Below are 12488 nucleotides of genomic sequence, written 5' to 3'. Positions count from 1 at the left end.
AATAATATTCATATCAATAAATATTCTACCGAGAAAAAGACGTTGTCACGTAAAATCTTCGCCCGTAAAACCGACTTTACAGGCAACCGATTTTTTTAATAATAACTTTTCTAACTTTGTTAACTGAACTAAATTTTTAAATGTCAGTTAATTTAGAGTTATCAAATATATTATAAGTTGTAAAACAAACGTATTTCTTTTATTTATAAATAAATCATAGTTTATTAAAAATGTATTGCACTTTTTTAGATTATGATTAAATCTTCTGAATAACTAGTCATATTTGTATAATAGTTTTAATATTATTGAGTCTGGCCCTGATCCCACCGCCATATTGGTATGAGCGTTAGTCACACCTACTGACGCCGTTTTTAATATACACGTTAATATTATGCTCATAGCTTCTCCATAGATTCTAACTCGATGGATAATTCGGACATAATTTGTCAAAATGTTTGAAAAATCTGCGTAAGTCAAATAAATTTTAGATAGAGGTACCGTATACAAAGTATTCATTGAAAATAGCAATATCAATGATGACAACTTTCAATATTTTAGAGATTGTAGATTATTTAATGTTACAAGGTTCTATCCTATCTAATCCGATGATTGTATACGTGAAACAACGAATATTTATACATTTTTTTTGTATATATATTTATTTACTATAAATCCACTAACCTTGGAAGTCCCACTGTCCTTTAACTTGAGGTCGCCCTCTAGTAAAAGATGGCGTTTTCGTTCCCCGGGACAGTTTAACATCGGTCTTGTCAGATCGAGTTGCGTTAAGGATTTCTCTTTCTTAAGGAGCTTGTCGATGTCATCGTCTTTCGATTCCTGTAACATTTATTAACAGATTAAAAGAAGTTCATTAAAAGAATTCTTTCGGATTAACTAAAGAAATGAAGAAAAAACACACAAAAAACGACCGCGATGTAATATATTGTGATGCCTTCGAATGGTTGAGCAACGGTACAAACCCGTATCTAAAGAAAGAGAATCAAAGGTGAGCGATTTAGGAAAACCGGTGATGAATTTTTTCCTCCGAAAGAAATATAAATCACGAGATACAAACGTTATACTCGTACGTCAGAAGAAATCTGTGACACACTGAGTTAAGCTCAATTTATCTTAACTCCGGAATAGTATTTGAAGGAAACACTTGCAAGAAAAGGGGAATTAATCGGTGACTTAATGTTTAATGAAGATAAAACGATGTATTTAATAAAAGACAAGTAAACATTTTTAAAGCTTGTATTTGTTTGGTGTTTATTATACCGGGTGTACCAAAAGTGTAAAAAACTTTTGTAATTTTAGAACGTGTAGATTTTTTCCGTCGCAAATTATTATTTAACTCTCCAAAAATGTATTCTTTTATAATAGTTTCTGCACCTTACATTGTAAAAGTATATTATTTATGTAACATGTCTTGTACATGGTATTAACAGAGTAACATTTTGACAAGTTGGAGAATGTGATTTAAGGTTTTTTTTATGTATTTAAAAAGTGTGAAAAGTGTGAACACAGTTAGTGTATTTTTATATAGGTCAATAAAGAAAAAAACACTAAAAAAATCCCATTTTTTTCGCATTTCTCCCATCAGTTTTATTTCATTTGGCGTCAACTGCATTGCGATATTTGATGCGTGCGTGTGGTATTAGCAAGACTTTGTTGTTTCCTTGAATTTCTTAATGTTAAAAGGTAAGTCATTTCGAAATACGTATTTACATATTTTTAAAACTTTTTGCGATAATCGTCAAAAATATTGTGCACTTATTTTTGTCAGTATTTTATTGAACTCGCGTTTTGATGGCATGTTGTTTGTACCGTTGAGGTTATGTATGCATAGTTGTCATTCCTTTCAAATATTCTTAACGCACCGAAATTAAGTGTTACATTAGTTAGCTCATAAATGTTAGGAAGAGACGACCTATCTCGTTAGTTACTAATATAAGGATATTTTAAATAGATACATTTATTTTTCAGCCATGCCAACGAAATATAAAAGAAACTAAAATTGCCAACGTGGTTTACAGACTAAAAGTCAACTTAAATCAGCCATACATGCCGTAAGAAATGGGGATCAATACTGCAGCCAAGAATTTTAAAATGTCACCTACATTAAGAAGAAGAATGAAAGTAACCATTAAAAAAAGCATAGGTGTTCTCGGCAAAAAAAAATTAATATAAAATAAAGAAACTTATCCTAAAGTTGCAGAAAGCTAGTTTTGCACCTACAACAGCTGATGTTTGGGAAAGTATTTAATATTTATTTTCATATTTTACATTTTTTTTTCTTTTTTTTACTGTACTATAATATGATCTAATTTAATGGTACATCTTAATTATTTTACTTTTAAAGATATTATTTTCTGCTATTTACTAAAATCTCATTGTTAAACTGGCTTAAACACATGTCTGTTTTTAAGTTCAGAGAATCGACTTCTCTTTATGTTGGGTCACTTCCTTGCAAACTATAGAAAACGGTGTAAAGTATCATATTACTGTGGCCATTAAGTTCGATTATCGCCATTAAAAGGCGCCATATAATAGCGCTGATTTATGGGGGAGCACTTGTGTGTGGTGCCACAGACCACCTAACAACGGCCAGAGGGTTTTCTGGCCATCTCAAGACAACACTTCCTACGGAAACAGCGAATGAAACGCACCTAGTTTATCGGGACGTCCCTTCTTTATGCCTCGGATGGCGTCGCGACAGACAACGATACTATTCTACTCCTGCTACGATTAACACACCAATATTTCAAAAGGTAAGTCTATTCTTTGTCCAGATAACAGTAATGAGTAAAGCCAGCAAATTGTCGTAATTTATTCACAATTAATATTTACTATTTTCGCTAACTTATTTACAATCAAAATATTGCATTTTTTCTCCATTAATATTTCTAATTTCGTTTAACCAGCGACCTATAAGTTTTAAACAGCTGGGGTTAGAGAAATGGCTTTCAAATTAACGGAATAATTAAATATTAAAACTAATTTTAACAAGGAAAAATACTAGTAGGTTTTGAATATGGTATTTTTCATAAAAAATGCGGGCACGTCACAATTTATACAAAGTGACTTCAGTTATATTTAGAATTTCCAGAACATCAACCTTAGAGTGCAAATTTTACTAATACAAGCTAACATTACGAAATCCATACGGAACTGCTTGATCTTTCATAGGCGTCAATATGGTATAATAATCAGAAAAGTGTAATTAACATTATATTGGGAATTGTAGAATTATATTGATTAAATAACCAAAAACATTTGTTATTATTAATAATACAAATTTTATGAAATAACTCTTTAAGTCTAATATTCCACAAAACAATAATTTTAATTAAATATATTAGACAATTGTACGCAACTAATAAGGGAATACTTCAAATTTTAATGACAGTTCAGCGTGTGGCAAAATTGTATAAAGTGTTGCTGCTTTTTTAGAGTAAGAATTTTGTATATGTTTTAATTTCTTACACAATTTGATCATAATATGTTATCATATATAAATAAATTGTATTTTTAAATACATATTAAATTTAGATTAATAGCTTTAAAAACAAATTATTGTTGTGTATTGTGATTGTGCTATGCCAAAACAACTAAATAGTCTGTAGAAAGCTGATAAGCTTTCATATAAGATAGATTATTTTGAACAAGAAATAATAGCGGGACGTTTTTACTATTAATGCTCTAAAAGAGGTAAGTTTAAAATTTAGAATATATAATTTTGTAATAAAATGTTTTCTTATGTATTTAAGTGTGTTACAGTAATCTTAAAGCTAAGTGCATTTACTGTTAATATAGTAGTTTGACAAATAGTTGACATTTTAAAAATTTCTTACTTACTAACTATTTTGATGTTTTGGCAATGCTGTTGGGTTCTGACGTCGTAAATCTTGAATGAAGTGCACGCATTTTTATATGAAAAATACTATAGTTACAATCATTATTAAGAAGAAACCCTGGTTTTAGTATATGAAAAGGCATATCCTTAGTAAGAAATCAAGTCATGAACAAAAAGGATGTAAGCGATTACTTTGATCTGTTAAAAAAAGTTATTCCATTCATAAGTTTACTTAACATGAAAGAAACAGAACTCTAACTGAATCATAAACCTGCATTTATTGTAGTCCAAAAGGGATCTAAAAATGAAACATCAGTAACTTGTTCAAGGAAGGGAAAAACAATTAGCTGTAACACTTCAGTGGGTAACTTCCTTCCATCAACCTGCATATTCAAAAGTAAAAAATAAAAAACAAGTATTCGAAGACGGACGCTCTAAGGGTCGAAGGTTTACATGAATAAAAAGTCCGCTAACATAAACACAGGTAAATTTATTGATTGGTTAACACCTCACTTTGTTACTAAAAAGCCTCCAGGAAAAGTCCTACTGCTTTTGGATAGTCATTCATGTCATTGCACCTCCATTCAAACGTTAGAGTATGAAAACGAAAATAAGATCATTCTACTGTGTTTACCGAGCCACACCACACAGTCTTTGTAATCATTAGATCGTTCATTTTTTAAGTCGCTGAAGTCACATTATTACAATTCTTGAAATTCATTTGTTAAAATGAATCCTACAAAGAAGATTAACCGGTTTCAGTTCGGCAACTTATTAAATGAGGCTTGAATAAAAGCTGCCTTAGTACAAAATTCCGTATGTGGTTCTCGCGCATGTGTTATTTATCAAGTCAATCAGAATCCAATCCCAGAGTACGCCTTTCTTGAGAGTTCAACAACAAAAATTACTGAAATAGATGGTATGCCCCGTTTAAACCTACTATCTACAAGCAGTTTGACGCCCTTTTACACGTCACCATTAAAACTATTATCCATACCTGGTAATAAGCTGAGCTCCAAGGAAAAAAGTATTTACCAGTATTTGCAGTATTTACCAGACCAGTAAATTTGGCGATATGCAAAGATTTAGAAGTTTAATAGAAAGAAAAGACTGCTAAAAAGAATAAAGATTCCCTGGAAAAAAAGTCCAGAAATCTGAGAACAGCAAGAATATGTTTTGTGAGTCATCTTATTCCAAAGACTGACGATCATATGAAAATTTCTAAAGATTAGAGTATTGATCTACAAGATGAAGCAAATTGTGATGTGCGGGCTGTGTGAAAATATATTCAATGATGTTTAAAAGAAAACAAAGAAAAATAAGCTGTACTTCCTCATATATCTTTTACACGAACGAAGGTGACCGAATAATATGAAAGAAAATTAGAACGAAGTAAATTATAACTATGAAAACACTAGTAAATAAAGTAGAAGAAAATATTTAAAAATCATGAAGAGGATAAGTGACTGGATATTAAGAATAAATAACAACAAAACAAACTACGGAAAGGAAATATTGTTTTTATTAAACTAATTATCAACATTAGTACGAAAACTTAAATTAAAGAGAAGAAAAGAGAAAACAGAAAATTTCTAATTACGTTCGATATTTTTGTTGCCAAGCTTTGCTTTCTTACATAACGTTAGTTTAAAATATTTTCATATTGCCTATTCTCAACCATAAACAAATTATCGAGGCTTGACAAGCACGTAGTCCAACTGTATTCGCATTCTCATTCGTCAAGAGATTATTAAATATGATTTATCGACTTAAGCGAGAGTAATTGTCATTTTACAGGTCCAAACTGCTCGGTCTGATTAAATTCAGATTGTCGCGTGTTGGTTTATATTATAAGTTGATATATTTTGTGATTTGTAACGCTACAGCTATTGTTTGTAACTACTTATTTGTAATAAGGACACGCATTGAAATTGCAAGACAAGCATTTATAAAAAAGAAAACAATGTTTGTCAATCGAGACCTTCCTCTAGATCTAAGGATAAGAGCCTAAAGATGCTACGTGCTCTCGACTTTGTTGTATGGAATGGAAAGCTGGACACTAAAAGTTGATAATATAAAGAAGTTGGAATCATTTGAGATGTGGTGCTATTGAAGGATTTTGAAAATATCATGGACCCAACGAGTTACAAACGCAGAAGTATCAAGAAGGCTACAAAAGGATTGCGAGGTCATAAAGCACATCAAAACAAGGAAGCTGGAATATTTAGGCCACATTACCAGAGGTGCGAAATATTAGATATTAAGGCTCATAATGCAAGGTCAAATTAAGGGTAAAAGATCCATAGGAAGACGAAGAATTTCCTGGCTGATAAACCTAAGAGAGTGGTATAGTTGCAGCTCAGTAGATCTTTTTAGAGCAGCCGCCAATAAGGTACGGATAGCTGTGATGATAGCCAACCTCCGATAGGAGAAGGAACTACAAGAAGAAGAAGCTATTGTTGGGTTATTTACTGGTCGTGTTATTTTTATAAGTTTTGTGTGTAGTAAACTTTTAGTATCCAAGAACAAAGTATTTATTCATGAAAAGTTAAAATAGATTTTGAAAAGCACTTGGGTAAAGGTAAGAAAAACCAAAATTTCAATTTATTAAATGTGGAAATTTGACAATATAATAAAAACTCATATAGAACCAAAAATATTAAATTTAGACCAAGAAAGCAGCACACGTAGCTCCTCAAACTCTGAATAATTTAAATGGTATATTTTACAAGATATTTTTACATTCATTGTTTCATGAAGTAAATACTCGTATTTTTAAAAATCATATGCTACATCTGAGTACGACCCTGTTTGACTGGCAGTTCTAAATCTATTGTTTATTGTTTGTTTATGGACAAATTATTTCTCTATTTGATATTTTGTAACCTTTTCTAAGAACATGTAATCGTACGAATCATATTGTTATGTCAGTAAAAAGTATCTGAAACGTACATTCTCAAAAGCAATAGACGTTTAAATGCACTATAAAAGCGGTATGCTAAAGTTTTATGCTGTTATTGCTGAGCACGTCCGTTAGTAGCGCATATTTAAGCACGCATTACCGTTGCTCCAACGATATTGAATTGCTCTTTGAAACTACAAGTCGTAAAGTTGTTTTTAAAATGAAAGTAACCATCTGAAAGAAATGCAGAATGGTTATTTTAGTTTAGTTCTGCTTAATTTTATTTAAGATACGTTTGGGAATCTCAAATAGTGGAATCATTCTATCGAATTCATACACAAAACTCGAAGAGGAATTTTAGTGAATATGCAAAAATAAATGCCCTATCATACAAATATTGTTTTCAACTTTAGTCTGAATGTTGACAGATCAATGTCGGAAACATATTACAAAAAAATTCCTACTATTCATTACCAATAGCCACCAAAAAACTACTTTAATTATTTAAAAAAATAGACATGTAAATAAATTTCCTATATAATAAGTACCAAATTATAAATGCGAAATATTTTAAATGCGTGAACAAAAAAATGTATTTCCTATTCACTTTTAATGTCACTTTTGCCAACTCGTCTTCATATCGTCTTTTCATAGTATCCTCTACTATCAACTTTGATGTATTTTGAACTTTTGAATCCAAATCTTTAACATGATTATCCAAATTTTTGGGCAGGAATTTTATATTGACAATTTATATTTAAATGCTTATAACTAATAAAGTAAAAAAGGCATACCAGCTCTTTTTCTTGTATCAAATCATATTTTGTTTTTTTCAGAAAACAAATCAAACAAACTTTGAAAAATTAAAATCGGTCCATTAGAAGCAGAGATTTTGCTTTAAGTTTATTGTAACAAAGTATGGACTATATCAGACATTTTTGCTTATAACTTTGCTTTTGCTCAACGTAAAAAGATTTAAAACATCTCATTTAAAGCTATGATTATAAGCTTTAAAATAAATTCTAAAAAATTAAGTTTTATTAATTTTGGACGAAGTTATATGTTTAAACTATAATGTTTAGGTGTAAAAACGACCTCTTTCTAGGTTGGTTACTTATTTAATACTTGGTATAATTGGGCATATTTCCCAAAAAAATGGTTTTCAAATTTTTCTTCACACGTTACGCCCCCTAGCGGTTAACCAGAAAGTTATTTTCAGCGATTTCTCTTGGAAACTTTTACCTAAGTAATTTTTTCTCGTAAAGTTATAACATGAATAGTTTCTGATATATAGCCGAGAGATCGGCTTATTGGACCACCCGGTACATATATCAACATACCACACTGCCCCAATCTTAATTTAAAAAAATCACGAAGAATAATAAATAACAAAAAAAGTAAATGAAATTATCCACTTGTGTCGTAAAACAGAGATCGGATTTTTTTGTCAATTTTCAATTCAATGTGAGTAGGTAGCGAGTGGAAATAACAACATAAATTCGAAAGAAAATAAAAATAAAAAATAACTAAGGGGAGTATTTTCCGAATATGTATCAATGTTTGCTCAAATTTGAGAAAGTTTATTAAATAAATACACTTACGACGATATCGTAGCTCTCGATTCTCGCTATTATACCCTTCAGTCTTTCTTTGTCCTGTCTATGCTTCAAACTGGAATTGACGTTATTTACGAAATCGTCCACCATTTTGATCTGGAAAAAATATAATATAATTGGGATTGATTTGTGGCTATGAAAGGGGAATGTATATGATGCCAAAAAGTGTTAATATTCGGTAACAGTTTAAAATATCGCATTTTTGCAGAAAAAAAATATTTATTTGAGCACCTACAAACTGAGAAAGTTTTGACATCTCAGTATATTTTTTGAGCTTATAGGGGGAATCTCCGATAAAAAGTGGAGTCTGTATAAGATATGCCTACTTACCATAGTCTGCAAATTTTCTCGCTCTACATCTTCGTCTGTGTTCTTAAGAATAGCTTTAAGAAGTAAGCCATACTTGGTAAGTCGTTGCATCGGTTGTACTAAAATATCCATAAGCCTTAACCTGAAACAAAGGGATTTTGCTATACTACAACTAATTATTTATATATATACATACATATATATATATATATATATATATATATATATATATATATATATATATATATATATATATATATATGTACTTATGTACAAAAATATCGAATATTTTGGAATTTTCCAATTCAACCCCTGATTTTAGGAATAATATAAGATCAAAAACCTAGAAGCGTCTGACCCGGAGCTGGCCACTTCAAACAGCGTCGTCGGTAGTCACAATGAGCAGCTGAATTAAAAACTCACGAACCCGCCTTGCCAGCGTGGTGTTTTAAGGCAAATACCTCCCAACAAAATGTCAGATTTTAAAACAAAAACGATGTTCCTCAGGTGAATATACCGAGAAATCGAAAATCTCACACTGATTTATTAGTCTGTCCCAAGGATTCTGGGGAGGTATTAAACAAAAAACTGACGCCGCGAAAGACGAAAAACCTTTAACACTCTTTATCTGTATCTGTATCTACAATGCCAGAACATTATTATCTGAAGAAAAAGTCACCGAAATGAAAATCGAGATGTTAAAAGTAAAATGAGACATCATTGGAGTCAGTGAAGTAAGGCGACATAGAGAAAACCTGACAACACTAAAATCAGGGCATATATTTTATAGTAAAGGTAGTGAAACTAAATTAATCGGAAGAGTAGGTTGCTTTATACACAAAAGACTTGCAGATAACACAGAAATTACAAGAAGCGTTATCCACAAGAATAACCTATTTAATCGTAAAGCTAAACCGAAGGTATAAAATAAAGATTATTCAAGTATATGCTCCAACAACAACGGACCATTCGGATGAGCAGATTGAAGAATTCTACGATGATATCTCAACGGCACTGAAAGAATAACCAACACACTACACGATTATATGCGGCAACTTTAACAAAAAAAAGTTCTAAAGTAGGATGAACAGCACTAGGGAAATTTGGAACCAAAGACAGATACGAGCGAGGACAAACACTACTAGAATTTATATTACAACAAAATCTATACCAGATGAATAGTTTCTTCTCTAAAAAAGACCGCAAGATGGACTTGGAAAAGCCCAGATGGCACGATCAGAAACGAGATAGACTACATAATCAGTGACAAAAAACATATATTCAACGATATCACAGTCCTTAATAGCTTTACCACAAACAGCGATCATAAAATGTTAACAGCCAAACTAAAATTAGACTTAAATAATAACAGAAAGATGCAAAATGATTAGGAGGAAAGCCAACCCCATATGGAAGAACCCAACGAATTTAAATGAATACCAAGACAATATCGATAAAATCCTACAACAAAATGAATGCATAAAAATAATGTAAATACACTAAACGAAAACAACGTAGGAGCTATTCGAGAGGCTCAAGTAAAATGCTGCCCTAAAAGACACCAAGACGAAAAAATAACCATTAAAACAAAGCAACTAATGGAAACTAGAAGAAAAATTAAAGGAAATGAAAGCATTGACGAAGAAAAACTACGAAAAATAAATAAAAAGGTATAAAAAGCTATCAGGAAAGATTTAAGAAAATTTAAGAATGAAAAGGTCCAGCGAAATAAAGAAGAGAATAGAAGTCTGAAAGTCCTGATAAGATGGCTAAACAATGGAAAATGTGAAATATACAAACCAAATAACAAAGATGGAGTCCCCGTATCAAATAGAGAAGAACTACTACACTTAGTTGAAGACTTCTATTAAGAACTATACACAAGTCAAAGAGAAGACAAAACGAACTTGGAAGCCGCCGAATCACGCAAAATGAACCAGGATTCAGAGCTCGTGCCAGAGATAACACTAAGCAAAATTCAAGACGCAATGGAAAAGATGAAAAACAACAAAGCACCAGGAGAAGATGGCGTCGTAATAGAACCTATAAAGATGCCCTTCTCAACCAAATAAAAGTTTTGTTTAACCTTTGTCTAACAGATTGTTGCAAAAAGGAAACATGTGACAATGCAGTAACAATTTTACTACACAAGAAAGTAGACAAGGACAATTTCATGGATTAACCTCATGTTGTAAGTTTTTGTGATAGTTTTATACAATGTTTTTAATTCTAATTTTACTGATAAAATAATTGTGACCATATTTTAGCATATCCTGAAGAAGCAAATACATTTTGCGAAAGCTTGATAAAAGAACAAAGAGTTTTACTTATCCTGCCCTAATAATGACTGCAACTGCTTCTTCAGCCTTCATTTATCCATTGTTGGACATAGGCCTCCTTCAATTGCTTCTGCGCTTTTCTATCTTTTGCAATTCTCATCCACTGCTTTCCAGCTACAGCTGTAATATCGTCTATCCATCTCTTTTTGTCTCTGAGGCTTGTATTTAATATGGCCCTCTCCATGGCCCGTTGAGTTACTCTTAATTGTTCTGCCATTTTTCTTGTTATTGTCATAGTTTCCAATCCATAAGTTGCAACTAGTTGTATACAGTGTCATAGGTTTTTTGAAAAAAAACCTATGATATGTATATATATATATATATATATATATATATATATATATATATATATATATATATATATATATATATATATATTACAAAAGACAAAGAAGCAGCATTAAAAAATTAAAAATCACTTTAAAACACCAAATAGCCTTGCCAAATCTAATACATTTCCTGCCATATACGATAGAAAATTAATTTCCACTCATTGATATTATAAACCCCTTGAATTTGAATTTTTAATTTTATTTCATTTAAAATATGCCTTCTTTACCACTGCTATAGACCACAGCGACACACTTAAAAGTCTTTTTGTAAATAGGAAGCAAAAACTGAAATAGCTATAAAAGTTTGACGTGAGCGGTAATAGACTACTTTTGCTTTTAAAAACTTTTCTGATTGCCGCATAGACAAAGCGTAAACAGTTACCGCAACAGAACATTTTAATGTGAATAATATCTTTCCACATTTTTTATATCGGGTGAAGAGGCATTTAATAAAAAGACTTCTTCTTCTTCTTCAAGTGCCCTGTCCGTTGCGAACGTTGGCTATTAACATGGTAATTCTGATCTTGTTTGCGGCGCTTCTGAATAGTTCGACCGATGTAAGCCCGAATCACTTCCTCAGATTTTGGAGCCACGAGTGTCTTCTCCTGCCTGGCCCTCGCTTACTGTCTATTTTTCCCTGGACAATCAATTGCAGTAGACGGTACTTATCGTGTCTCAATATGTGGCCTAGATATTCAAGCTTTCATTGTTTAATTGTATTCACGATTTCTTTCTCCTTTCCGATTATTTGGATTACCTCTATGTTGGTGACATGTTCTGTCCAGGATATACGAAGAATGCGTCGATACACCCACATTTCTAATGCTTCTAGTTTTCTCGTGAGCGTCTCCGTCAACGTCCAGACCTCCACACCATACAGTAAGATCGGAAAAATGTAGCAATAAAAAGACTAAAATTTAAAACTATGTTCAGTCGAATGTACGAGAATAAATTCTTAAGGTCGATTTATACATATCCGTGCCGTGTCAGTTTCTTGTCAGTCCGAGTCTGGGTATTTTTAATGTTATATTTACATATAATACAATATACACATAATACAATATTATACAACCGCGTTGAATTAGTGTGCGTACCGGCCGAATAGAGAGGAACACGTTAAACATATTTCTGTGT

General features: G+C 31.6%; 1 protein-coding gene across 3 annotated transcripts in view; it reads right to left on the bottom strand.

Moving 5' to 3' along the window:
- LOC140441591 (uncharacterized) overlaps positions 1–12488 on the bottom strand; it is an 803694-nt gene that overhangs the window by 103907 nt on the left and 687299 nt on the right. For all 3 annotated transcript variants that reach the window (XM_072532421.1, XM_072532420.1, XM_072532422.1), the window contains 3 exons: positions 8705–8825; positions 8360–8470; positions 682–837 (listed from right to left, as the gene is read on the bottom strand). In XM_072532421.1, coding sequence (XP_072388522.1) covers positions 682–837; positions 8360–8470; positions 8705–8825 — 388 coding nt within the window. The remainder of the gene's footprint in view (positions 1–681; positions 838–8359; positions 8471–8704; positions 8826–12488) is intronic.

Source organism: Diabrotica undecimpunctata, chromosome 5 (genome assembly GCF_040954645.1).
Source record: "Diabrotica undecimpunctata isolate CICGRU chromosome 5, icDiaUnde3, whole genome shotgun sequence".
Taxonomy (NCBI): domain Eukaryota; kingdom Metazoa; phylum Arthropoda; class Insecta; order Coleoptera; family Chrysomelidae; genus Diabrotica; species Diabrotica undecimpunctata.
This window is presented reverse-complemented; position numbering and strand designations above follow the sequence as displayed.